This window comes from Chlorocebus sabaeus, chromosome 5 (assembly GCF_047675955.1).
Source record: "Chlorocebus sabaeus isolate Y175 chromosome 5, mChlSab1.0.hap1, whole genome shotgun sequence".
Classification (NCBI taxonomy): domain Eukaryota; kingdom Metazoa; phylum Chordata; class Mammalia; order Primates; family Cercopithecidae; genus Chlorocebus; species Chlorocebus sabaeus.
Window position 1 is genome coordinate 69,339,788 of NC_132908.1, and position 27,813 is coordinate 69,367,600.

Below are 27,813 nucleotides of genomic sequence, written 5' to 3' on the forward strand. Positions count from 1 at the left end.
ATACTTGTATCCCTCAGTCTAAACTGATCAAGAATTACTATTAAATATAAAAGCCAGTGTGTATTCTAGGTTATCTTCTTACAAAACATAGTATAAAAACTTGCTTGTTGGATGATAATATTCCATTTTCTGTCTACTTGGAAACTAAGTTTTTAAATGAAATTAAAATGTTTCCTTGACCGAAGTTAAACAATAATAATTGCTATCTAAGTATCCCAATCACAATAAATAAATGAGTGAATGATGAATGAGCTATTTATCACAGAATTGTGAAGGACCAAGATCCCTCAATGTAGTCATTCTATTACATTGAACACAAGATGCAGACAATGAGATCATCTCATAAAAGATTTTGGGGAAAGACAATGTATAAGAATGTTCTATGCAAATACCAGGATTTGTCACTTTATCAGCAAATGTCAGCATCCTCATCAGCTCGCCTTTGTGGGGCCAGTAATCACGAAAAACATTTTGCATGACGCTTTTAGCCATTTGTTTTACTTAACTGGCACAACAACCCACTGAGAGTAGAGGCCGGGAATTATTGCATCATTATCCATTTGACATCTTCGGAAGCAGAGGCTCAGAACAAGGAAGTGACTTGCCCAAAGTCAACAGGCTGGTCGGTGGCAGAGCTGGGGCTCAAAGCCGGATCGCCTAATACCAGATCTCATCTTCTTTCCTCTGCATTCCCTACTTCTCCAGGTAAGCAATGTCAGGGAAGGCTCAGGCATTCTAGAAGAGAGGAAGAAAAGAAGGCAACAGGAACTAGGAGAGAGAAGGACATGGACAGGAGGAGGTGTTTGACTAGAAATGCGTCCAACAGTGGCTTACACCTGTAATCCCAGCACTTTGAGAGGCCGAGGCGAGCAGATCACCTGAGGTCAGGAGTTCGAGACCAGCCTGGCCAACATGGTGAAACTCCGTCTACTAAAAATACAAAAATCAACTGGGCGTGGTGGTGCACGCCTGTAGTCCCAGCTACTCGCGGGGCTGAGGCAGGAGAATCGCTTTAACCTGGGAGGCGGAGGTTGCAGTGAGCCAAGATCGTGCCATTGCACTGCAGCCTGGGTGACAGAGCGAGACTCTGTCTCAAAAAAAAAAAAAAGCATCCAACGGCTCTCCATTGCCCCCAAACACCCCTCACATGACAACAGTGCCACAAGTTTCCCTGCCCCTGGGTCAGCAGCCAATGTTTATCACTTGAGAATCATGTCAGAAAATTAAATGCTCAAAAGAAATCTCAAGATTTCCCAGCTCCGAGGTTCTGACAGCTGAACTTGGCCCCTCCCACCAAGGCCCGTGGTCACATTCAAAGCCTCGGGAGTCGAAGCCACTGCGACGCGTGGGGGAATGAGGCGAAGAGGGTTTGTGACGGTGGTGGGGATCCGGGCTAAGGTCGGGCTAAGGAGAGGGGGAGCCTGCGGCTGAGCTGTGGTTGGGGGATGTGGGTTTTGTGGCTGAACTCGATGGTGGGGTATGAAACCAGGATCGGGGCTGGGTAGGGTGGCGTTTACACGTCCAGGAAGGTCGGGGGGAGCTGAGCGGCTGAGACAGCCAGAGAAAGACCTGGGAATGGGCGAGGCAGGGGGTCCCGAAGTCCTGCTACGCGGCCGAGCCCTTCTGGGGCGCCCGGGATTGGGCGCTCCCCGGAGCCCCTCTCCTCAGGCCCCGCCCACAGCGCCGGGCGCGCGCCGAGCCGCGGGGAGGGGGACCTGGCCGGCGCGGGGGAGGGGGAGAGGGAGGCTCGTGCACGCGCATCACTGACTGCGGGTGCGCGAGCCGCGCGCTCCCGTCGCCCGCGTCGCCATCTTTTTCCCTCTCTGTCTGTCTGTCTGCCGTTGGCTTTGTCCGTCTGCCGCGCCGCCCCTCGGCTCCCCGCCACTGGCTCGGCCCGGAGCCCCTTCCGCTAGCTGGGGCCCAGTCCCTGAGCGCCCCGGCCCGGCTGGCTTGGGCTGCGATCCCGGGTCCATTGTCCGGCGGTCCGTCTGTCCGGAGGCGGGGCCCAGGGACCCAGAGCGCAGCGCAGCGCCGAGGCGCCGGGTAAAAAGACCCCTGAGCCCTCCCTCCGGGTCCGGGCTGGGGATGCGGGCTCCTCGCCCCCTCGCGGCCGCCGGCTGTCGGTCCTTTTGTCTGCACTGGGGAGAGGGCCGGGGGCCAGCTTCGGCCTGGGGGGCAGCCCGAGCTCACCCTCCCCGCTCCCACCCCGATTCCTCCCTGGCCGCTCCTCCTGCTCTCCTCGGCGCTCTCGGGCGCGGGGCGCGGGGTGCGGGGCCGGGGGGCTTTTGCGCGGGCCGCAGGCACCCCGCCTCCTCGGGCCCTGGCGGGGACGGCCCCGGCGTCTGACAGCCTTGGGTGGAGCTGGGGGAGGGGAGGATGGGCGTGGGCGTGCAGACCGGGGGTTATCAGTCCCCGTGTCTGGGTCTCGCAGAAAAGCTTCTAAATTTAGATTTCAGAGATTGTGTTGTCTAAGGGTTTGTCTGAGCCGCCTCGGAAGACCTCCGGCTCTTGTCCGGCTCTTGTCTGGTAATTCCTGGGAATTTACCTGGGCTCGTGCTTGAAGAAACAGAGGGACCATCTCGGCTGATTAGACACACGCCCCAGACCCAACCCCAGGGGTCAGGTGAACAGCCAGGCGGCTAAGTGACCAGCTTTCTTGTCCTCTCCTTTTTGGCAGATACAGATCACTTGGATTCAGTCGAGTTTGCTTTGCTCCGTGGGAACTGCACCAGAGCTGGAGGTGGGAACGCACTCTCTTTTCATCAAGCTGGGGTTTCACCCGTTTTTTTTGGTTGCTAAAGTCTGTGGTGTGCACTAGACGCTGCAACCTAATACCTGTGGGAGAGCAGAGACAGTGTTCAGGGGAGACGTTGCACCTTCCCAAGGACTCTTAACCTTGCTGTGAAGACGGACAGAACTGCCTTCCTCTTAAAATGGAATCCCTTTAGACCTGAATCTCACCGTTTACCTATCTTCCCAGCACATGTTCAGGCAGCTATTTACATTTTTGGTTTGGTTTCAGATTTTAACTTGGAAGTTGAGGCAGCGTTAAAAGTAAAATAGAATGAGTGACCTTTAGGGCTGTATGTCTGTGGGTTTTATTACCTTTAACTGCCTATAAAACAATCATCTGGCCTCTTGAGATCTTGCTTTGTGATCAAGAGTGTCCTTTCAGAGCCATTATTTATTTACTTATTTATTTTCAACAGCCCATGACCCTACAGGCCTGTTTTTGTGGGTGTTCTTGTTATTATTTTCGTTTTGTTGTGTGGGAGGGGACTGTAATTGCTTATTTTTCTCTTAATCACTCAGGTGTGAAGTCCCATTGGGTACCATCTGGTCAGTTCCCCATTTGGCCACTAGGAGGATTATAAGATGCAGCGGGCAGTGCTGATTTAAATATGCAGATACTCATCTCTGTCTTTTGACTTGCAGCTTTAGCATTGAAATGTTGCCTGATTCAAATTATTTGGCCTTCCTTCAGAAGGGACTTTATTACCTTTATCTTACAATTTCAATTTCTGATCTTGAAGGGAGAAAATAAAAAATTAGTCAAGATTCTGTTTTTCTCTTCTATAATAGAGTATCTATATATTTAGCCTCAATAGATTATCATATTAGAGGAGTATATTTTATTTTTAAAAAGTTTTTATTTATTTATCTTTTTTTTATTTTTATTTTTTGAGATAGAGTCTCACTCTGTCGCCCAGGCTGGAGTGCAGTGGCGCGTTCTTGGCTCACTGCAACCTCCACCTCCCGGGTTCAAGCAATTCTCCTGCCTCAACCTCCTGAGTAGCTGAGATTACAGACATGGGTCACCACGCCCAGCTAGTTTTTGTATTTTTAGTAGAGACGGGGTTTCATCATGTTGGCCAGGCTGTTCTCAAACTCCCAACCTCAGGTGATCCACCCACTCGGCCTCCCAAAGTGCTGGGATTACAGGCGAGAGCCACCGCGTCTGGCAGTTATTTATCTTTTTTTGAGATGGAGTCTCACTCTGTCGCCCAAGCTGGAGTGTAGTGCCTCCATCCCAACTCACTGTGACCTCCCCTCCCCAGGTTCAGGCAATTCTCATGCCTTAGCTTCCTGAGTAGCTGGGATTTACAGGTATGCGCCACCATGCCCGAGTAATTTTTGTATTTTTAGTAGAGGTTTCACCATATCGGCCAGGCTGGTCTCAAACTCCTGGACTCAAGTGATCTGCCTGCATTGGCTTCCCAAAGTGCTGGGATTACAGGTGTGAGCCATGGTGCCTGGCTATATTTTTTAAAATATTAATAGAGCCGGCATTTCGTTTCCTTTCCACTTGGTGATTCCATACACATATAGGAAATCCAAAGTGTGATATTCATTCACTGCTTCTATGAATAAAACAACTACTTGATTAGAAAAAAATGTCATACACAAAACTTAGAGAACACACACTATCAGCACTCAGTATATTGCCCTCTAAATAGTTAAAATCGATTTTTATTGTATACATTTAGAGTTTTGTTTTGTTTTGTTTTTAATTAAAGGTCTGGAAAAGAACTGTGTTTGATATGCAGATATGCTAGAAGACTGCCTGAAAGCTGCTTCCTTTGCCACTTCCTGTGGAGGCCTGTCTTTGCCATTTGCGGTTTCTTTCTTCTTTTGGTAAGGGGAGGCAGGATCTGATTATAGGTTTGAGGTTCTTCTAGCTACATAGAGGAGTTAGTTGGCATAACAGGAGGTGAGTCTTCATTAGCTGGAGTACAAAGTATAGCTAGCAGTAGTCTCCCATAACTCCTCTTAAGGCAATAAACTATGATTTTGTATTTGCTTATTCAGTGTGAGTATAACTCAAGAAGGCAGGAACTGAAAGAAAACTTAGAGCGTGACCAGATCCATATTCCTGTCTTTGGTAGGAAAGACAATCCTTTTTTATTCTATGTCTTTATTTACTCTATCTTTCTAAGAAAATGTCACAGCTATCAATACTAATCCATTTCGGATTCTCTAACAATGCTTAAGGCTGGGGCACTCTTTCTGTAGTTCATCAGGATCCTTCAGGCTTACGTATATATCCCCTCCTATATGGGGTGGGGAGCAGATGCACGTCTTGGCAGCATTTTTCATTTGGGGAACTTTTCTTTTTGTTCCTCCCACTGGTCTCTTCACTATCCAGAGGCTAGATTGAGAAGAGCCTCTAAAGTTACTAACTTTGACCGCCTCTCTGGAATGTATGAGGAGGGCCAGGTGATATTCCACACTGGGGTGTTGAATTAGTACTCATCAATGTGGATGGCATCTGTCTCTTCTGGTGAGAGCCCATCTTCAACATTAGAAGTTTGATTTGCTTAGTGCCGTGTCACCCACAGTGCAGCATAGCATTGCACCTTTATCACCAGATAGAGGCTTTATGTCCCGTGCTGTTCTCATTTGCAGATGCCTCTTTGAGACATTTTCTGTTTCGCAGGGATGTGATGCCTTTGCTACCTCTAGGCAAGATAACATCATGAAAAATCCGCTGTTGTCGACTGCAGGGCTTGACTTCCAGTGGGCATGTGACATGAGAGCTGCCACCCTCTTTGGCTTCCTTTTGCTTCCTTTTGCAATTCATGGGGGTTATCCCCTTGAGCCCATAGTACTTCTAAATCTGGTTGCCTGAGTTTTGCTTCCTCTTTTATCCTGTGACCTTGATCGTGATCACTTAACAGTATTCTGGATTCCAAAGATGGATTTAGAGTATAATTCTCTAAATCCTCCGAGGGAGTCCCTCTAAAACTTTCTGGGACCTTGACATTAGGCTAGAGGTTTATTCATTTCTCTTTCTTTCATTAGTTCAATTATTTATAACTGGTGAGTTTTATATGCTCGGGAGCTGTTTTTTAAAGACATTTTATCCTTAAATTTTGTATAAGTGCTGGGGAAAATGACATGTGCTAACAATAACCTTTTTTATTGTAGGTTAGCATCTTGCAAGGAGGTAGTAACACATCCAGTCGTGAAACTGGGAAAGACCAGAGCTCTTCCATCAGGGAAACATGTCCCGTCGGAAACAGACAAATCCAAATAAAGTTCACTGTGAGTATCGGACTTTGTCTTCTGGAATCTGGGAATGCCGAGGGGTGGAATGGAAGAGTAACCTGAATTTAGGGGAGAGGCTCACACTGATTTGTGAAGAAGAAAAGGTTAAATGTAAAACACAGTTTGCTGAGCAGAAGAGAGAAAAAGAAAGAAAAAGGGTTAAAGATATTGGATATGATGGATTTAAAGTGTGTCCGGTTGCTGGGGGAGGTGTTGAAAACCTATCTTAGGGGTATATGCACTTGATTTATCTTTAATATCACATTAACAAACAGTTATAAGATACCTACTCTGTGCAGATCCTTGTGCTAGATGTCAGGGCTATAAAACAATATAAGATCTATAAGACTGTATTGTAACCTCAGATATATAAATATGAATGATAGTATATGTTAAGTGCCAAAAAGAAGCTGCAGATTGTATGCACTAGAGAAGTTAGGAGGAAGGAAGTTAAGAGAGCCCTGTGGACTGAAGTAGCAAGGGGAATGCTTAATGGAAAAGCCTCTAGACCATGCGCCTGAGCTGGGCCTTAGAGGGTAGAAATGGATTTGAAAAAAAATTTAAAAACAAGAGGCAGGGAGAGGGAACATCAGGTAGGGAAAGTGAAGTGAGCATAGACAGAAGCGGGAATCTACATGTTCAGAGGACAAGGAGACTTTATATGAAGCAGAAGTTTCATTTGTTCAAAACTCAGAAGATGTGAGCTCAGAGATGCTTAACTCTACACTGTGGAAGCCTGAATGCCAGGCTAAATTCAAAGTTCATTCTGTAGTCTATAGGGAGCTACTGAAGGTTTTTAAGCAGGGAGAGGGGAGTAACATTTAGAATGCAGCGTTTTGGTACCATGAAGCAATTTGTGGGCTGGATCACAAGAGGGAGAGGCTAGAAACCAGAAGACCAAGTATACACTATTACCTTGTGTTGTTTTCAACAGTTTCACATGCATGTTTTTCTTTGCTTTCTTTCTTTTTTTTTTTTTTTTTGAGACAGAGTCTGTGTCACCCAGGCTATAGTGCAGCAGTGTGATCTCTGCAGCCTCCACCTCCCGAGTTCAAGCGATTCTCCTGCCGCAGCCTCTCGAGTAGCTGGGATTAAGGTGCTCACCACCATGCCCAGCTAATTTTTTTGTATTTTTAGTAGAGATAGGGTTTCACCATGTTGGCCAGGCTGGCCTTGAACTCCTGACCTCAGGTGATCTGGTCACCTCGGGCTCCCAAAGTGCTGAGATTACAGATATGAGCCACTGCACCTGGTGCATATTTTATTTCAGTAATTGCATAGTGAACTTCTAGAAGGCAGAGACTATGTGCCATATGTGTTTCCTTATATATACTCTCTACTTCTAGCACTGCTCATGGAGGGTGTTCAAAAAGTGCCTTCTTAAATTGACATTAATATCTACACAGATTTGAGATAATTAGCCATTTTCCTATGATCTGGGAAGAGAAGCATTCCAACCCAAATGTTCATTAAAAAGACAAATAGTGGCCAGGCACGGTGGCTCACGCCTGTAATCCCAGCACATTGGGAGACCGAGGTGGGCCATATCACCTGAGGTAAGGAGTTTGAGACCAGCCTGGCCAACGTGGTGAAAAACCCATCTCCACTAGAAAGACAAAAAAAATTAACCAGGCATGGTGGCAGGCATCTGTAATCCCAGCTACTCTACTCAGGAGGCTGAGGCAGGAGAATCCCTTGAACCTGGGAGGTGGAGGTTGCAGTGAGCCGAGTTCATGTCACTGACTCCAGCCTGGGCAAACATGGTGAGACTCCATAAAAAAAAAAAAAGACAAATAGTTCCCTATTATTATGGAGTGATTGAGTAAAGTGCAGCAACATTTGAAGAGAATTCAGAGGTACAACAGATGAAAAGTTTGTAAAAAACCTATATATGTGTGTGTATATATATATAAAATATATATACTATATATACTATATTATATATAGTGTATAATATGGTATATATATTTTTTATTTTTTTATAAAATATATATAATTTTTTTTTTTTAAGATGGGGTGTTGCTTTGTTGCCCAGGCTGGAGTGCAGTGGCGTGATCTCAGCTCACTCACTGCAACCTCGGCCTCCTGGGCTCAAGTGATCCTCCCACCTCAACCTCCCAAGTAGCTGGGACTACAGGTGCACGCCACCACGACCGGCTAAATATTTGTATATTTTGTAGAGATGGGGTTTCACCATGTTGCCCAGGCTGGTCTTAAACTCCTGAGCTCAAGTGATCTACCCACCTCAGCCTCCCAAAGTGCTGGGATTATAGGCATGAGCCACTGCAGCTGGCTAAAACCCTACATTGGAGAGGACAGATTAGTCAAGTAGTTGACAAGAGAACTAAAATTTATTCAAAACAAACTATATAGGCTGGGTGCAGTGGCTTACCACTGTAATCCCAACACTTTGGGAGGCCAAGGCAGGAGGACTGCATGAGCCCAAGAGTTTGAGACCAGCCTGAGCAACATGGCAAAACCCCATTTTTACAAAAAAATACAAAAAATCTAGGCCTGGTGGCATACACCTGTAGTCCCAGCTACTCAGGAGGCTAAGGTGGGAGGACGGCTGGAGCCTGGGAGGTTGAGGCTGCAATAAGCCAAGATTATGCCACTGCACTCTAGTCTGGGTGACAGAGTGAGACCCCGTCTCAAAAAAACAAACAAACAAACAAAAAACAAACAAACAACAAAAAAAATCCAAAACACTATATCCCAGGCACTATGCACTTTATCTGAATCTTACTGGGTTACTTCAAAAGTAGAAGACAAAATAGTATGAACAGAGGAATTAAGAGGGTTTTGACATTTTATACATTAATGAGATTATAATAGCAAACCTCCATATACAAATCTTTCTTCTATTTAAGTCCTGGAAAAGTATAAATGGAACCAGTTGGATGCTTCTAGGAGTATATTCTGGAATGCGGATGTGCAAGGCTACTTAATATACAGATGAGTGGTTTAGGGAAGATTTAGAAATTGCTGCTAGGCCGGGCGCGGTGGCTCAAGCCTGTAATCCCAGCACTTTGGGAGGCCGAGGCGGGCGGATCACGAGGTCAGGAGATCGAGACCATCCTGGCTAACCCGGTGAAACCCCGTCTCTACTAAAAAATACAAAAAACTAGCCGGGCGAGGTGGCAGGCGCCTGTAGTCCCAGCTACTTGGGAGGCTGAGGCAGGAGAATGGCGTAAACCCGGGAGGCGGAGCTTGCAGTGAGCTGAGATCCGGCCACTGCACTCCAGCCTGGGCGACAGAGCGAGACTCTGTCTCAAAAAAAAAAAAAAAAAAGAAATTGCTGCTAAAACAGCAGAATGCAGCGGGCTTGCACATGAGGATTGTCAAGGAAGATAAAATGAAGTATCTTTATCCGAGCTCGGTGGCTTATGCCTGTAATCCCAACACTTGGGGAGGCCAATGCAGGACAGCTTGAGGCCAGGAGTTCAAGTGCAGCGTGGGCAACAAGGCAAAACTCCATCTGTACCAAAAATACAAAAATTAGCTGGGCATGGTGGCACACACCTGTAGTGCCAGCTACTTAGGAGACAGAGGTGGGAGGATCACTTGAACCCAAAAAGTTGAGGCTGAAGTGAGCTGAGATCATGCCACTGCACTCTAGCCTGGGCGTCAGAGTGAGATCCTGTCTCCAAAAACAAAAAAAGAAAAAGAGAAAGAAAAAAATGAAGTATTTTAGCATAGGCCATCCATCCCAGGGGTTTAGGATTGTTTCTCCGCTCTGGTTGATAAAATACACAAGTGGTCAGGCACAGGTGGTGCATACCTGTAATTCCAGCACTTTGGGAGGCCAAGTCTGGTGGATCATGAGATCAAGAGTTTGAGAACAGCCTGGCCAAGATGTTGAAACCCCATCTCTACTAAAAATACAAAAATTAGCTGGGTGCAGTGGCGGGCGCCTGTAATCCCAGCTACTTGGGAGGCTGAGGCAGGAGAATCGCTTGAACCCGGGAGGCGGAGGTTGCAATGATTCGAGATAGTGCCACTACACTCTAGCCTGGGCAACAGAGCAAGACCGTGTCTCAAATAAATAAATAAATAAACATATAAATAAATAAATAAAAAGACACAAATGTGACCCCAAGAAGGCATCTGGAAATGTACTCTTAATAGAGATGATAGGCGAGTATAGGAGTTGGGTGTTCACCTACAAAGCCATCTGTCCAAGAGCCTGATTAGATTGGAGGAAAGTTGCTGGTGGGGTGATGGTGTGATTGTAGTAAGGCCAGGGGAGCCACTTCAGGCTTGTGTGGCCGATGTCCACGCCCACGTCGCATATATCCATCAGCTCCATCTCCCTGCACCATAGTCAAAGCCAAGATGAGCTAGTAATGGAGTTGAAAAATAGATGGAGGCCGGGCGTGGTAGCTCATGCTTGTAATCCCAGCACTTTGGGAGGCCAAGGTGGGCGGATCACCTGAGATCAGGAGTTTGAGACCACCCTGGCCAACATGGCGAAATCCTGTGTCTACTAAAAATACGAAAATTAGCACCGGGTGCGGTGGCTCACGCCTGTAATCTCAGCACTTCGGGAGGCCGAGGCAGGTGGATCATGAGGTCAGGAGATCGAGACCATCCTGGCTAACACGGTATAACCCTGTCTCTACTAAAAATACAAAAAAAAAAAAAAAAAGCCGGGCTTGGTGGCAGGCACCTGTAGTCCCAGCTACTCAGGAGGCTGAGGCAGGAGAATGGCGTGAACCTGGGAGCTGGAGCTTGCAGTGAGCTGAGATTGCGCCACGGCGCTCCAGCCTGGGCCACAGAGCGAGACTCCGTCTCAAAAAGGAAAAAAAAGAAAAGAAAAAACAATTAGCTGGGCATGCTGGGGCACACCTATAATCCCAGATACTCGGGAGACTAACGCAGGAGAATCCCTGGAGCCTGGGAAGTGGAGGTTGCAGTGAGCCAAGATCACATCACTGAACTCCAGCCTGGGCGACGGAGCGAGACTCCATCTCAAAAAAAAGGGAAAAAAGGAAAAAAAAAGGAAAAACAGATGGAAAAACAGGCCATGGAGGTGGGGAGAATATCACACATCCACAGTTGCAGAAATGAAGTTGCAGAGTCAAGCAAAAGAACATTGTTTTGCAATGGAGTAGGTGGGACTTTGCAGGCTCTTCGGAGGTGGCCGTTACAAGGGCCTTTACTGTGGGGCTGTGAGCACAGATGTTCAGCTACAACTAAAGAGCAGACCCCTCGGGAGGGGCTGTTTTCAGTGACGCATTTGATCAGGGAGCCACGAAGTCTTCGCAGGTGATACACTAAGCTTGACTAAAGAAGAAAAGACACTGAGATTTGCTGGTTTCAGAGGACCTTCTATTTATTTGTTATTTGGGGACTGAAGCTGACCCTACCCTTTTCACAAAATCATCTTTTCATTGTGCATGACAAAGTGGCAAGTAGAAATACGTAACTTCATTTTCTGACCATGTGAGTCTCCTGTCACCTTGCAGTGAAATGGAACCAACTAAATATATTTAATTTAATGCTGCTTATATATTAAAAGTAAATGAAATGGGGCCTAGCATGGTAGCTCATACCTGTAATCCAGCACTTTGGGAGGCCGAGGCAGGCAGATCACTTGAGGTCGGGAATTTAAGACCAGCGTGGCCAACATGGCAAAACCCTGTGTCTCTACTAAAATCCAAAAAAATAGCTGGGCATGGTGGCACACGCCTGTAATCCCAGCTACTTGGGGGGCTGAGGCAGGAGGGTTGCTTGAACCCAGGAGGCAAAGGTTGCAGTGAGCTGAGATCACGTCACTGGACTCCAGCCTGGACGACAGAGTGAGACTTGGTCTCAAAAATAAATACACAAAATAAAGTAAATGAAATGAACTCAAGGTCTGCAGGGCAGGAAAGTCTGCATTAAGCTTTGCTTAAATATCAAAGCTAATTGACATTTGATCAGAGTAATAGCTGAGCTTCATTAGATCTGCCTTCTGGGAAGACAAAGATTGTGTGGCATGAAACTAATAGGCCACCTAAAGGGATATATTAAGAACTCCCCGGCCGGGCTCAGTGGCTCGTGCCTGTAATCCCAGCACTTTGGGAGGCCGAGGCAGGTGGATCACCTGAGGTAAGGAGTTCAAGACCAGCCTGGCCAACATGGTGAAACCCCATCTCTACTAAAAAAATACAAAAATTAGCTGGGCATGGTGGCGGGCGCCTATAATCCCAGCTACTCAGGAGGCTGAGGCAGGAGAATCGCTTGGACCTGGGAAGTAGAGGTTGAGGTGAGCTGAGGTGACACTGTTGCACTCCAGCCTGGGCAACGAGCAAAACTCCATCTCGGAAAAAAAAAAAAAAAAAGAATTCCAGCCGGGCATGGTCGCTCACACCTATCTCAGCACTTTGGGAGTCTGAGATGGGAGAATTGCTTGAGGACAGGAGTTCGAGACCAGCCTGGGCAACACAGTGGGACTTGATTTCTACAAAAAAATTTAAAAATTAACCAGGCACAGTACTCATGCCTGTAATCCCAATAGTTTAGGAGGTTGAGGTGGGAGGATTGTTTGAGCCTAGGAGTACAGGGCTGCAGTGAGCTATGATTGGACCACTGCACTCTAGCCTGGGTGACAGAGCAAAACCCTGTCTCTTTTTTTTGAGACGGAGTCTCGCTCTGTCGCCCAGGCTGGAGTGCAGTGGCGCAATCTCGGCTCACTGCAAGCTCCGCCTCCCGGGTTCACGCCATTCTCCTGCCTCAGCCTCCCGAGTAGCTGGGACTACAGGCGCCCGCCACTGCGCCCGGCTAATTTTTTCTATTTTTAGTAGAGACGGGGTTTCACCATGGTCTCGATCTCCTGACCTTGTGATCCGCCCGCCTCGGCCTCCCAAAGTGCTGGGATTACAGGCGTGAGCCACCGCGCCCGGCCAAAAAAATATATATATATATTTTTAAAAAAGAATCCCACTGCTGTAACCCAGCAACATTTGATGGATCCACATTAGAAGCCAGTGGGCAGCTGCTTTGGTACTCACTGGGTTTTTATCAGGACTGTTTTTATGTCTAAATCACTGGCATGATCCTTGCCTCAGAAATATCTAGATAGACTCTTATATTTTGCCCAGTTCACTTCATTAATAGATTTGTTACAAAGCTTTTGGAATAAAAGCCCAAAATTGTTCTTAGTTACGGAAAAATTGCTGATGGGCTGAAATCTGTTTTAGATCTTTTCCCTACCTCCTTCCCCATTTTACCCCTTCTGAGTACAGTTTTTTTTTTTTTTTTTGAGGTGGCGTCCCGCTCAGTCGCCCAGGCTGGAGTGCAGTGGCGTGATCTCGGCTCACTGCAACCTCCGCCTCCTGGGTTCAAGCGGTTTTCCTGCCTCAGCCTCCCAAGTAGCAGGGATTACTTTCGCTCGCCACTATGCCCAGCTAATTTTTGTATTTTTAGTAGAGACAGGGTTACGCCATGTTGGCCAGGGTGGTCTCAAACTCCTGATCTCAAGTGATCTGCCTGCCTCAGCCTCCCAAAGTGCTGGGATTACAGGCGTGAGCCACCTTGCCCAGCCCTTAGTACACATTTCTGTCAACTACTTGTAGAAAGGCTGAAAATATAGTCCCTTGCACACTTTCATTTAGTGTGTTTGAACTAACCAAACCACTAAGAAAATGAAAACTTCTTTTACTTGAGAGACTTTTGCTTTCAGATTGCAAAACACATGAGTGACTTAAACCTTTCAGCTTCAACTAAAAGCTTTACAAAGAGAAGGAGGAATAAAAGCCTTTGAAATCCTTTCTCTTATAAAAAGCACAACTTACTTTGTTTTTTTTTTTTTGTTCATTCTGTTAGCATCCTCGTGAACTAAATGGCTATGTTCCCCACCTGTGATAGCACTGTGGGTTACAAAGACTGTCAGCTAGCCTTTGAAATCCTTTCTCTTATAAAAAGCACAACTTACTTTGTTTTTTTTTTTTTGTTCATTCTGTTAGCATCCTCGTGAACTAAATGGCTATGTTCCCCACCTGTGATAGCACTGTGGGTTACAAAGACTGTCAGCTAGAAATGAAATCCCAATACTAGCTCATTTTTCCTGAACTGGATATCTGCACTCTTTTTTTTTTTTTTTTTTTTGAGACGGAGTCTCGCTCTGTCACCCAGGCTGGAGTGCAGTGCTGCGATCTCGGCTCACTGCAAGCTCCACCTCCTGAGTTCACACCATTCTCTTGCCTCAGCCTCCTGAGTAGCTGAGACTACAGGTGCCTGCCACCATGCCCGGCTAATTTTTTATATTTTTTTAGTAGAGACAGGGTTTCACTATGTTAGCCAGGATGGTCTCGATCTCCTGACATCGTGATCCACCCACCTCGGCCTCCCAAAGTACTGGGATTACAGACATGAGCTACCACGCCCAGCCTATCTGCTCTCTTAAAGAATGTTCCAGCCGCTTTACTTAATTGTAGTCAGCTTGAAATAACATTGGTTTAACTGCACCAAGGACCCAAGAGAGAACTGTAAAATCTTTGCCTTTCTAATAACTTTCATATCATTCCTCTTATCTGTTCTCCAAACTTGCTTGCATGGCCTTGTTCTTATCTGGTCTGAAAAACCTTAACCAGGCCGGGCGCAATGGGTCTCTCCTGTAATCCCAGCACTTTGGGAGCCCAAGGCAGGTGGACCACCTGAGGTCGGGAGTTCGAGACCAGCCTGACCAATATGAAGAAACCCTGTCTCTACTAAAAATACAAAATTAGCTGGGCGTGGTGGTGCTTGCCTGTAATCCCAGCTACTTGGGCAGCTGAGGCAGGAGAATCGCTTGAACTCAGGAGGCAGAGGTTGCAGTGAGCCGAGATTGCGCCATTGCACTCCAGCCTGGGTGACAGAGCGAAACTCTGTTTCAAAAAAAAGAAAAACCTTAACCAAATCGCAGACAAACAGTATTTTCTTGATTTTGTATCCAAAAAAGAAAAAAAAAAAAAAGAAGAGCACCTTGGTTTTTATTGTGGGAGTATAGCTGACTCTTAGCTATTAATAGACAAATAAATACCCATATTAAATAAGATGGTTGCCCTACATTAATATCTAGGGAACAGAGGATTTTTAAAAACCTACTCCAAAGGTCTCAAGACAGAAGGGAATAATAATTCTAACATTATAAAAATAGGCAGTTCTGTAACACTTCTTAATCACTAGTGTCTCCATGGATCACATTATATGGCAGTTAATATGACATGCTTTTAGCAAGTCTCACTCCCTTCTTATGAAGGGATAATTCTGGAGAATTTTACTTGGAGATTAGGTAAATAGTAAGTAGTGGAAGATAATTCACATATCTTTTCATATGAGGTCTGCTAAAATGGCTTCTTTTTTATGGTTTTTATATATTTTGCTTTATGGTGATGTTTAAAATAGGAATAGTCCTGAGGAATAAAGTTCACCTTATTCTTTTTCCCAAGTCAGGAATAGACTAAAATATAAGAGCACAAGCTTTTCTTTCCAAAGTGCCAAAAAGGAATGACAGAATTAACTTATCCCGGTTACACCAGGTGAGATTGCCTAAGAGTCCTAGATAGGCAAGTTGTATTGAACAGACTCCTCTCTGTTCCATGAAAGCCTCAATATTTAGACAACATCAATAGAAGAAAATAAATTTGAGCTCAAGTTGGAGACAAAACTGAATTACTGACTCATCTTGAAAGGTATATATCCTTTTAGATGTATTTTTACTAATCCAATGGTGAATCCAAGAAAGAAGATAGAATGTTTATTCTTAGTATGTTCTAAATCTAGCTGGTTTCTAAGTTTCTTTGGAGACCAGAAGTGTCACTGATGAGAAAGGTCTTCCCCTTGATAATTATATGCTAGTATATAACTTGTTCCTTAGTGCTATGTCTTCCTATGGCTCCTAGGTCTGAAAACATGCACCTACCCCAAATAATTCAGTAACTATTCCAGTTGGCCCTTGGCCAGGCATAGTGGCTCATGCTTGTAATCCCAGCACTTTGGGAGGCCGAGGCGGGTGGATCACTTGAGGTCAGGAGTTCAAAACCAGCCTGGCCAACATGGTGAAACGCCATCTCTACTAAAAATACAAAAATTAGCCGGGCATGGTGGCATGCACTTGTAATCCCTGCTACTCAGGAGGCTGAGGCAGGAGAATCGCTTGAACACAGGAGGTAGAGGCTGCAGTGAGCCAAGATGACGCCACTGCACTCCAGTCTGAGACTCTATCTCATTTAAAAGAAAAAAAAAAGAAAGTATCAATTGACCCTGGTCTTGTTGCACTGTAACCAACACGGAGATATTAAGTATTTCACTTCTGCAAAGGGATGAGGAAGTACTCCCCACTGAATTCATTTTTTTGCTTTCTCTACCGAGTGATTTATATCCAATGTGTCATCTTGGATATTGTGAAGATGGACTTAAAACAGCTTATTTTTCCTTTCCTTGAGGGATAGGTAGCTAAGAGAACACTTTAACATGAACCATCTCCATTCCCAATCACAGTATGAGTCATAATAGCCATAATGTTAGTTACTCAGATCTAAGCATGATAACTCATGACGTGATATCAGAACCATCATTTTTCCTTTGGTCATATACTGGCCCTGATAACATACTTTTGCTATTTGAGTTGTATGTATCAGTTTATCATGGTATGAAGGAAACACTAACAATAGGATCAGAGCCTTTCTCACACAGAGATAAGTGTTTGTTTTCAGCAAAACCATCTGAAGAAGCTTCTAAACTTCTAATTACATCTCTACTAGAAGGCGGTTAAGGAATATAGACATTAGGCCGGGCGCAGTGACTCACACCTGTAATTCCAACACTTTAGGAGGTCGAGGTAGGGGGTTCCCTTGAGAGCAGGCATTGCAGACCAGCCTGGACAACACAGTGAGACCCTGTCTATACAAAAAATATATATTAGCCAGGCATGATGGTGCACACCTGTAGTCCCAGCTGCTCTGAAAGCTGAGGTAGGAGGATTGCTTGAGACTGCGAGGTTGAGACTGGAGTAAGCTGTGATCACACCACTGCACTCTAGCCTGGGGGAGAGAATGAGACCCTGTCTCAAAAAGAAAAAAAAGGAAAAGGACATTAGAGTTAGATCTGTGTTTGAATACTTGGTTCCACTGTTAACCTTCATTTTCTCCTAAGTATAGGTAGTAATATCTACCACATAGAGTTTTGCAGAGAATTTAGGTAAGGTGATAACTATAAAACACTTACCATAGAGCCTGGAACTTGCAAGTGTCAAACTATTACTAGTGTTTGGTAGTTGGTATATAATAGATGCCCAATGAATATTTGCTGGACGAATGACTAAGGGGATCACATGAAGCCTACTCCACATCAAGTCTTTCACTCCCCAAGGTCTAGGAGTGCAGGTCAGCTCACCATTTAGTTCCTCCCACATCATTGTATCTTATCTCAGAACCTGAGCCTGTGTACTTTCCCTCCTCTCTTCAGCAAGAAAGGGCCTGGCTTTTGTCAGACATTTCACTAGGGCTTTTTATTATTCCCTCTTGCTGACTGGTGAATGGAGACTGTAGTTTCTACTCTGACTGAGATAATAGAAACCTCAAGAAACCCAACTCTGTTTTCTCCTTATGCCTGGTCTCCTGGAAATAAAAGGGCACTATACTAACTCTTCAGTAGCCACATGGATCCCAAGCAGAGGTCACGAGAAGTAAATGCAAAATCAAGGATCGGTTCAGGGCTTTGGGATACTACATTTAAAAAAAAAACCAAAAAACTGGACTGGCTGGGTGCGGTGGCTCACGCCTGTAATCCCAGCACTTTGAGAGGCCGAGGTGGGCAGATCATGAGGTCAGGAGATTGAGACTATCCTGGCTAACACGGTGAAACCCCATCTCTACTAAAAAATAAAAAAAAAATTAGCCAGGCATGGAGGTGGGCGCTAGCACTGCACTCCAGCCTGGATGATAGAGTGAGACTCTGTCTCCAAAAAAAAAAAAAAAAACTGGGCCAAGAAGACTACATGAATATTCTTTGTTGTAAATTAGTGTGTTTCAGGAAGTTTGTTCTTCTGCAGAAGTGAGTTCATATCTATTCTTCTAGTCTACTAATCAACCGGTTAATTTTCTCATGGCTAATTATGATAAACATTAGAAAGAAAATCAAGGAAGAACTTCCAGAGTATGTTTTGGAAGGAGAGTGGATGAAAGATGGGGTTAGAGAGATTGTTATTTAGAAGGATGATTTGAAGCACTTGTTTATAGTCAGAGATAAGACACTGAGTCAAGACCATAATGCTAGTACATTAAGGTACAGAGACTTGGCCCAGATTTGTTGCCCTGTCTTTATCCCATCACTTTGCCCCTTCTTGCCTCTATCCTCCCAATCCTGATGGAAGGTTGTAAATGGATTTGACAGTCTGCAGTTACATTTGTGAAGTAGCAAGTTGATCACCTTTTGAAAGGAGTCAAGACTAGGAGGATTTAAGAGGAGCAAGTGATGCTTTCTAGAGCATCTGGCTTACTGCCCAGGAAGAGCAGCTGCACCCAGAAGCTGTTGGAGGCAGCAAGCTGACTTGGAGATGAATGACTCCACCACAGGGTACCTGCCTGTCTCCTACCTTTGAATGGTCTGACCTTCCAACCAGCTTGCCTGGGGATATGCTGCCCAGCTGGTGGCCTGACTATTTTTCCTTGTGACCACCAGGGGATCAAGTATTTGCTGGGCTAGAAGAGCAAGCCCGCCAGGCGATGATGAAAACTGATTTTCCTGGAGACCTTGGCAGTCAGCGACAAGCTATCCAACAACTAAGAGATCAGGACTCCAGTAGCAGTGAGTTCTGCACCTTCTGGTAATGACTCAGGGCAATGGGAGAAGAATTATCAGAGTGTGTGTGCTCTGGGGATTGTGCATGGGGGTTGGGAGAAAGACATGAAAAAGGAGATAAAAAAAAAAGAAAAAGGAGATATGTGACTCCTCAGTGTCCCCAAAGGTGGTCTAAGGTGTGTGGGCATATGTTTATCCAGAAAAAGAGGACAGGTTTGGCATTTCATTTATATATATATCTCTAATTTTTTTTTTTTTTTTTTTGAGATGGAGTTTCGCTCTTGTTGCCCAGGCTGGAGTGCAATGGCGTGATCTCAGCTCACTGCAACCTCTGCCTCCCAGATTCAAGCGATTCTCCTGCCTCAGCCTCCTGAGTAGCTGGGATTACAGGCACCCGCCACCACTCCCAGCTAACTTTGTATTTTTAGTAGAGACGGGGTTTCTCCATGTTGGTCAGGCTGGTCTCGAACTCCCGACCTCAGGTGATCCACTTGCCTCGGCCTCCCAAAGTGCTGGGATTACAGGCGTGAGCCACCGCGCCTGGCCGATGTGTATGTTTTTAGCTTATGGACTACAGTACTTGGCACAGTGCCACATGCAGATAGGTTTGTCAGTTGTGATAGGCAATGATATAGGAATAAATAGTGCTCTAGCAGTCCCTGGGTTAGGTCAAATGACAAGAAAAAAATCCCTGTCTCCTAGGATCTATGTATTTGTAATCAATAAAATATAAGAGTGGCATTAATGAAACCTTGCTTGAAGGCCCAGTTTTAATGTTAAACAAGAAGATTTACTTAGTAATGAGGTTATGCAGTATATAAAATGCTAACATCAAGGTCTTCCCATATCAGTTCCCTAAGAAAATCCCTGTAGTTAAGACAGTAGCTGTTATAAGTTGAGCCTCATGGATTGTCTGTCTGTCCTGTGACCTGTCTGAACAAACACGTCTTGAGATGTGTTTTCCTAGGAAGATTTCAGCACTTTCCCCACTTCATCCATTTGATATAGGTTATTATTAGTATGAATTCAGAATGACTTTTCCAGTTTTTCATCACATTTGAGGCTGGGTTGGGTGAAAACGGAGAGAGGACTCTGCAACCTTCTAGGAACTTTTTTCCACCCAACCTAATAATTAATCAACATCAACAACATAAAATAATTTAGCAGTTAATTGCTTAGGCACAGAAAAATGAACCCAAACCTATGGAAGCCACTACTTTCTTGAGTAGCAGGTAGGAATTACAATATCTGCAAAAGTCTAATAGGTTTCCATTCTGAAGGATGTACTATCCCTCTAGACAGTACACATTTTTAAAAACATTTTCTAGTAGCGAGATATATTTGGATTATTGCAAAATTACAAAAATATGTTCGATACATCACTTTATATTATACTAAGTTTACAAGTATTTCAAATAAGCTGGTGAGAAAACATGGTGTGATCTAATCTGTGCCCATCCTTCATTATTGAGTTGGATTCAAATGAAAGGAACTTTGGGCTAGGGAATAAGACACACAAACCATAGCTCTTTCCAGGCCCCAAATCCAGTCCACCAATTGCCTGGAGTATCTAATAAGGACACATGTAACTACTAGCAGATGATTTGGTTAGACCTTCTCATGAAGAAAGGGAATGTAACTAGTTTTGCCAAGGAAGAAGGGAAATATGAGGGGTGTTGCTCACATACTGGTGGATTTAGATATTATGCAAGGGGTAGTAGGAAGACAGGCAGCATTGTTAGCTAGGAAATCTGAGTCTCATGTGGACAGCCTGGTGAGACTCTGCCCTATATTTCTCTCTTGCTCACATCAGGCCCAGAAGTCCAGGATCCAGGTGGGGTTAAGATAGGGCTGGAGTGTGACAGCTTCCCTAGGCTTGGCTACCTCTTGTGATCTTCAAGGTACTAGCACTTTATTTATTTCCCTTTCAGAAAGAACTACATTTGTTATTTGTTTTCTGGATCCTTTTTCATTTTCTATTTTATAAGTAATAGAGAAGAAAAATCAGCGCACATAAACCTTGCAGATTCCCCAGCCACAGGCTGGGGAATTCCCCATAGACACATCCTACCCCTAAAACTAAAACTTAACTCAATTCCTATGTTAGTCACAATAAATTACATTTCATCCTAAAGAATGGCCCGTTCCTTCCACTTAATGCATGGAGTTACCCATCAGATAATCCAAATCATCAACAGAAACAGCGGATTTACTTAGTTCAGAATGCCGTGTTACAATAGTAGAGTAAGAACCGAGTGAGTCGGATACCACTGCAAAGTGCCTGAGGTTGGTTGCTGTGCTAATTTTTTCACTGTAATGAGCAGCCCTTTCCCTATAAAGTGACATCATTTCAAACTAATTTCCTACTGCTTCCTTTGCTGGTAAGAGGGAAGAAAAACTCGATGTTTCTGTAAGTCTGCCTTGGGGTTTGCTGGGAAAGAAGAGATTAGTGGGGTTCAGAGTAGAACAGTATAGTGACACCATGGAGAAGTTGTGCAGGGGGCTCATGGCAAAATCAGTGGAAAGTGTTGGTAAGTCAGAGGTGGTGTACAGTGGGAATGAGCTTGGTGTAAGGTGCCTGGGGAGGTGTGATTTGAAGTGTGAGATATTTGAAAACCATGAGTCAGGAAGATTATTTTTATAATCATATTGAGGCACAGTAACCATTTCCAATGCAGTTTTGCCTCACATCTTCCCTTTACGTGTATATGGCATAACAAATGACAGCTATAGCTGGTTTCCACTTGACATAATATGTACCCAACAACACTATATAAACTATATTATGGAAGATCTGAAAATGTTTTCTGTTATAACTGCCAACTGTAGGGTGGAGAGCAGCTCAGGATGTATTCATGCAAAAATCAGAACAAGTGACCAGTTTGTGTGTTCCAGGTGACAGTGAGGGTGATGAAGAGGAGACCACACAAGATGAAGTCTCTTCCCACACATCAGAGGAAGATGGAGGGGTGGTCAAAGTGGAGAAAGAGTTAGAAAATACACAACAGCCTGTTGGTGGGAACAAAGTGGTAGAGCACGAGGCAAGTGACAATGGCCCCGGGTCCAGGTCCAACAATGCCCTACCCTTCTGCCTTCCCTTATGCTGCTCACCCCTGTGGCACAGTCTTTGCCTCTGATGGTCTCCTGGGCCTGCACAGGAGGCCTCTTCCTTCATGGCACCAGAACCCACACCTCAGACTCTCAGTTCTCACCACATTCAGCTTTCCTTTTCCATCCATGAATCACTGCGCGCGTGCACAGCTCTCTTTCCTACAGCTCCTCACATCTTTTCAGACAGGAGAGCTACTTTGGTGAAGTAGAAAGCTGACTTCCCAAGGTGGACTCTTGAACATGCTTGTAAATCTAAGTCAAGGTGTCACCTGGAGTGCCACCTTCTCACTAACTTGTTTCCTGAGGATTCCTGAAAGGAACATGACAGGAAAAACACTACCCCTGTCTGCAGAGTTTATCTTCAGGGAAAAAAATAGATTGACTCTCTCTGAGGCAATCCTGTGTCCTCATGGCTGAAAGCCGTAATTCCCTTTCAACTATTACTTTTTCCTTCAGCCCACAATGGGAAACTAAGAATAACATGTGCCATCAGTCTGGGTTCCTTTTAACAGGATATCCTGTTTAAAAAGCTGGGGCAGGGAAGAGATGAGTCCTAATAGTCCTAATGAGTTGCCTATTTGTTGAATCACAGGTCACAGGGAATTTGAATTCTGACCCCTTGCTTGAACTCTGCCAGTGTCCCCTCTGCCAGCTAGACTGCGGGAGCCGGGAGCAGTTGATCGCTCATGTGTACCAGGTATGCATCGGGGAGCTATGTGCTCTGGAACACAAGTGTGGGTAGCTTGTCTGTAGCCCAGATTCCGGTTTGGCCTTTGTCTCTCTCTGGCTCCTGAAGGAGTCGTGGGTTGTCGCTTCCATTAAGATTCGTCTTAGGGAGGTTGGGCGCAGTGGCTCACGCCTGTAATCCCAGCACTTTGGGAAGCCGAGGCGGGTGGATCACTTGAAGTCAGGAGTTCAAGATCAGCCTGGCCAACATGGCGAAACCCTATCTCTATCAAAAATACAAAAATTAGCCAGATGTGGTGGCATGCACCTGTAGTCCCAGCTACTCGGGAGGCTGAGGCAGGAGAATCGCTTGAACCCAGTAGGTGGAGGTCACAGTGAGCCAAGATCACACCATTACACTCCAGCCTGGGTGACAGAATTAGACTCTGTCTCAAAAAAAAAAAAAAAAAAAATTCGGCCCAAAGCCAGGCGTGGTGGCTCACACCCAGAATCCCAGCACTTTGAGAGGCTGAGATGGGAAGGATTGCTTAACCTTAGGAATTCAAGACCAGCCTGGGCAACATAGCAAGACCCCAGCTCTACAAAAAATTTTTTAAAAATTAGTTGGGCATGGTGGCATGCACCTGTAGTACCAGTTACTTAGAAGACTGAGGTGGGAGGATAGCTTGAGCCTAGGAGGTTGAGGCTGCAGTGATCATGCTTCAGCTCGGGTGACAGAGTGAGACTGTATTGAAAAAGAAAAAAAAAAAAAAGATTCTGCTCCAAGCTTCCAACATTTTAGAAAATACATGAGATATATTAGATAAACACGTTCTGGGTTTCTGGGCAGACACACTGTGAAAATTAAGTGATTTTTTTTCTAAATTATTTAATGCATATTTTAAATAGTGAAATAGAAACTAATGTATACTAATAATGAGGGCTTTGTGTTAAAGAAAAGAAAATTAGTTAGCATGGGCCAGGTGCAGTGGCTCATGCCTGTAATCCCAGCACTTTGGGAGGCCAAGGTGGGCAGATCACTTGAGGTCAGGAGTTCAAGACCAGCCTGGTCAACATGGTGAAACCCTGTCTCTACTAAAATACAAAAAAATTAGCCAGCTGTGGTGGCACGCGCCTATAATCCCAGCTACTCAGGAAGCTGAGGCAGGAGAATGGCTTGAACCTGGGAGGCGGAGGCTGCAGTGAGCTGAGATTGTGCCATTGCACTCCAACCTGGGTGACATAACGAGATTCCGTCTAAAAAAAAAAATTAGTTAACATAAACGGTATGTTAAAAATTGGTGTGAACCAGTATTTCTTCAGAAGACTATCTTCAGAAGATTGAGAAGGCAAGATATAAATACCTGTTGCATACCCGTATTCTAGGCCAGCTTCAAGATTTGGCCTTTATTGTTCCCTTAACACGTATTTGTACCTGTGCAGTGTGAGCCAGGGAGACAGAGAGAAATTGTTCGAGACAGGAATTCCTCTCAGGCTCTGAAGAGGGCCCTGGCGCCCCATTGTTTCTTTTCTTTTTCTTTCTTTCTTTTTTTTTTTTTTTTTTTTTGAGACAGAGTTTCGCTCTATTACCCAGGCTGGAGTGCAGTGGTATGATCTTGGCTCACTGCAAACTCCACCTCTCAGGTTCAAGCAATTCTCCTGCCTCAGCCTCCTGAGTAGCTGGGACTACAGGCGCCTGCCCCTACACCCGGCTAATTTTTGTATTTTTAGTAGAGATGGGTTTCACTATATTGGCCAGGCTGGTCTCGAACTCCGGACCTTGTGATCCACCTGCCTCGACCTCCTAAAGTGTTGGGATTACAGGCATGAGCCACCGTGCCTGGCCCCCACTGTTCCTTAAGTCAGCCACATGTCCCAGAATGTAGGCAGAGCTCAAGCTAATGAAATCTAAGCACTGGTCTAAATGGCCAGGGCCTCTAATGTAAGAGACTGACTTTTCTAGGGGCTAAACAGAATACTTGCAAGTTCCTTATTCTGAGACTAAAGAAAGGGGACATTTCCCAAAAGTCATTTCTAAGTGGGTGCAGATTGTCCTGGAGGTAGCACAAGACTGACAGATCAAGGCTCTGTTTTACAGCACACTGCAGCAGTGGTGAGCGCCAAGAGCTACATGTGTCCTGTCTGTGGCCGGGCCCTTAGCTCCCCAGGGTCATTGGGTCGCCACCTCTTAATCCACTCGGAGGACCAGCGTTCTAACTGTGCTGTGTGTGGAGCCCGGTTCACCAGCCATGCCACTTTTAACAGGTCAGCTGGGCACTTATCCCTGTTGTGCTGGGAGCAGATTACTGGGTGTGAGTTCTGCTTTCTGAAGTCAAAGCAAAGGCTAGGCATAGGTAATGCAAAGGCAGCTGATGCATGCTCCTTGGAAGTACAAGTAAGAAGGCTAGGAAGTATGCCTATTCCATCACATAACCCCAAAGGAAAATGAATTCCCATTTCTTTTCCCATCAGAATATCTTCAACTAGAAAGCGATGTAGGCAGTTCCAAGAACACTCATGATAAAGCATGGAGAAAGAAGTTATAGGGTGGAGAGGACCCTGGCATGAGGACGCAGTCTCCTCCATGTCCTAGGAAGACTGGAACGTTGTGTCCTTGTCCCATTTGTCTAGTGTACAGTGCAGTGTCTGCCTTTGCATGCAGGCAGTGTGCAGGAAGGAAGTGAGTTGGTGGTCTGCACCTTGCCTGAAGGAGGTCTCCACCTCCAGGAGCCTCCATTCCCACAGCAGGACTGCCCTTGGAAAGCTCTTATCAAAACCATTATTCTGACTTGAGTGAAAACGCCTAGGGTTTGTCTGATTTCTGGTGCGTTGCTGTGGCAGGTGGCTCAGTCATTAACTCCAGATGGGCTTTAAGAGTGGGTAGACACCCGGCCGGGTGCGGTGGCTCACGCCTGTAATCCCAGCACTTTGGGAGGCCTAGGCGGGTGGATCACAAGGTCAGGAGTTTGAGACCAGCCTGATCAATGTGATGAAACCCCATCTCTACTAAAAATACAAAAATTAGCCAGGCGTGGTAGCAGCCACCTGTAATCCCAGCTACTCAGGAGGCTGAGGCAGGAGAATGGCTTGAACATAGGAGGTGGAGGTTGCAGTGAGCTGAGGTTGTGCCATTGCACTCTAGCCTGGGCGACGGAGTGAGACTGTATATCAAAAAAAAAAAATAGAGTTGGTAGACAACTCTTGAGCAAAGAGAAGGGATGGAGCAGTAGAAGAGGTCCACCAAGCATTCAAACTGACCCCTTGTGGTGAATGTGGAGCCACTGGCCTCATAGGAAAAGAATAAGGCAGGGCTGGAGTCCCAACTCTTGCTGGAAGGAAACACTAACCATCCAAAATGTTTGCTTTCCAGTGAGAAACTTCCTGAAGTACTCAATATGGAATCCCTACCTACAGTCCACAATGAAGGCCCCTCTAGTGCTGAGGGAAAGGACATTGCCTTTAGTCCTCCAGTATACCCTGCTGGAATTCTGCTTGTGTGCAACAACTGTGCTGCCTACCGTAAACTGCTGGAAGCCCAGACTCCCAGTGTACGCAAGTGGGCCCTACGTCGACAGAATGAGCCTTTGGAAGTACGACTGCAGCGGCTGGAACGAGAGCGCACGGCCAAGAAGAGCCGGCGGGACAATGAGACCCCTGAGGAGCGGGAGGTGAGGCGCATGAGGGACCGTGAAGCCAAGCGCTTGCAGCGCATGCAGGAGACAGATGAGCAGCGGGCACGCCGGCTGCAGCGGGATCGGGAGGCCATGAGGCTGAAGCGGGCCAACGAAACCCCGGAAAAGCGGCAGGCCCGGCTCATCCGAGAGCGAGAGGCCAAGCGACTCAAGAGGAGACTGGAGAAAATGGACATGATGTTGCGAGCTCAGTTTGGCCAGGACCCTTCTGCCATGGCAGCCTTAGCAGCTGAAATGAACTTCTTCCAGCTGCCTGTAAGTGGGGTGGAGTTGGACAGCCAACTTCTGGGCAAGATGGCCTTTGAAGAGCAGAACAGCAGCTCTCTGCACTGAACCACAGCCTCCTGACTGCCCTCCTCCCCACCTACCCACACCCACAGCCACGAGGACCAGTGCTGCTGCCACCCACGAGGCCCTGTCCTTGCTGCCAGAGGCAGGCCTGGGTTTGTTGCAGGTGGACCTGAGCGGCCCTTGCATGTGGGAGCAGGATGACGGGGTCAGGAGGGACCTGGCCCAAGGCAGCTCTGGACAAGGGAGCAGGCAGTCCAGAGAACTGGCCTCCCCAGCCCACTGCCACAGGCCGTGCTTCTAGGACTGTGAGGCTCCTGTATGGCCCATGAAGTTGTGAGGTCAAATAAATTAATTTTATCTTTACTGCCCCTTTCTTGCTTTTCTCTTAATGTCATTCTAGCAAATGAAGTGATCTAGGAGAAACCTGGGTAGAAATTTTCAGACAGTGGCTTCTGGTGGCTTGCCCTTTTCTTAGGGAGGGTGCTTCTCAGCTTAGGCTGTCCAAGCAGAGGTCCTCATTTGGGTCTTTACAAGTTGCCAAGGAATTAGCATGACGCCGAAGAAAGAACCGATGTTGACTGTGATGATTATTCCCACAACCATAATGAAGATACCTGTGGTCCCAAGGGCTATTTAAACCTAGCTTACCTTTTCCAAACTCAGAAGTCTCTCCTCATAACTGGTGTTTTCTACAGACTATGCAATACCTTCAACTAGGTGTGCAACTTTTCCCAGCAATACTGTTTGTTGAACATTTACAATTCTAGATAGTAGTCAGCTGCATCTAGGAATAGGCTCATAGAAATAGCTGCAATATTAAGGTCCACAGCACCAAGAAACTCATGTTTGCATTTTTTTAATGTTTTATTTATTCACCAGAGGCAAGGCAGGAAAATAAGCTCACTGAAGAAAATCCAGAAGTAAGGTGGTAAGAGCTCAGGTCAATAGTGGTTAAGGCTAGGGCAAAATGATTACTCTGGCAGGTTGTATGGCTGCCAAACCATGGAGGAGACAAGAGCTGAGGTCATTTCTAAAGTTTCTGTGATGGTACGGAACAGGCACAGAACCTTCCTAGCCTGCACCAAAGGTTGTGTTCAGTTTAGATAATTATAGATCTTGAGGTCCAGAAGGAAGTGCCCTAGTTAAATTGTAGCCAGAAAAATAACTATGCCAAGAATGTGGACTTCTTCCAATATCTTAACAGGGAAACTTGGATTCCTCTCTGACCTCCATAGGTCCA

General features: G+C 45.8%; 1 protein-coding gene and 1 long non-coding RNA gene across 11 annotated transcripts; one reads left to right on the top strand and one right to left on the bottom strand.

The window, feature by feature from the left end:
- Positions 1-389: 389 nt before the first annotated feature.
- LOC140711693 (uncharacterized) lies at positions 390-18,687 on the bottom strand. Its single transcript, XR_012092976.1, has 3 exons — positions 16,957-18,687; positions 2,546-2,835; positions 390-735 (listed from the first exon to the last, which is right to left on the bottom strand). It is a non-coding gene; the product is annotated as an uncharacterized lncRNA (long non-coding RNA).
- Positions 1,304-26,941, top strand: ZNF821 (zinc finger protein 821). Of its 10 annotated transcripts, none has more exons than XM_073015540.1 (9): positions 1,316-1,367; positions 2,678-2,740; positions 4,518-4,635; positions 5,929-6,045; positions 18,694-18,819; positions 21,709-21,854; positions 22,517-22,621; positions 24,689-24,855; positions 25,961-26,941. In XM_073015540.1, exons 4-9 carry the CDS (start codon positions 6,006-6,008, stop codon positions 26,613-26,615), a joined length of 1,239 nt encoding a protein of 412 aa, XP_072871641.1. In that variant the 5' UTR covers positions 1,316-1,367; positions 2,678-2,740; positions 4,518-4,635; positions 5,929-6,005; the 3' UTR covers positions 26,616-26,941. The 10 variants fall into 10 exon arrangements, with proteins under 10 accessions (XP_037864234.2, XP_037864235.2, XP_072871641.1 ...); XM_038008304.2 differs by lacking the exon at positions 1,316-1,367 and adding an exon at positions 1,738-2,043; XM_073015541.1 differs by lacking the exon at positions 1,316-1,367 and adding an exon at positions 2,378-2,526.
- Positions 26,942-27,813: the final 872 nt, after the last annotated feature.

What these genes read in the sequence shown, in the direction of transcription:
- ZNF821 (XM_038008306.2), top strand. Translation starts at nt 6,006, where the DNA reads ATGTCCCGTCGGAAACAGACAAATCCAAATAAAGTTCACT. An exon ending in AGATCAGGACTCCAGTAGCA is followed by an intron (nt 18,820 to 21,708) that starts GTGAGTTCTGCA and finishes TGTGTGTTCCAG; the next exon opens with GTGACAGTGAGGGTGATGAA. An exon ending in TGATCGCTCATGTGTACCAG is followed by an intron (nt 22,622 to 24,688) that starts GTATGCATCGGG and finishes TCTGTTTTACAG; the next exon opens with CACACTGCAGCAGTGGTGAG.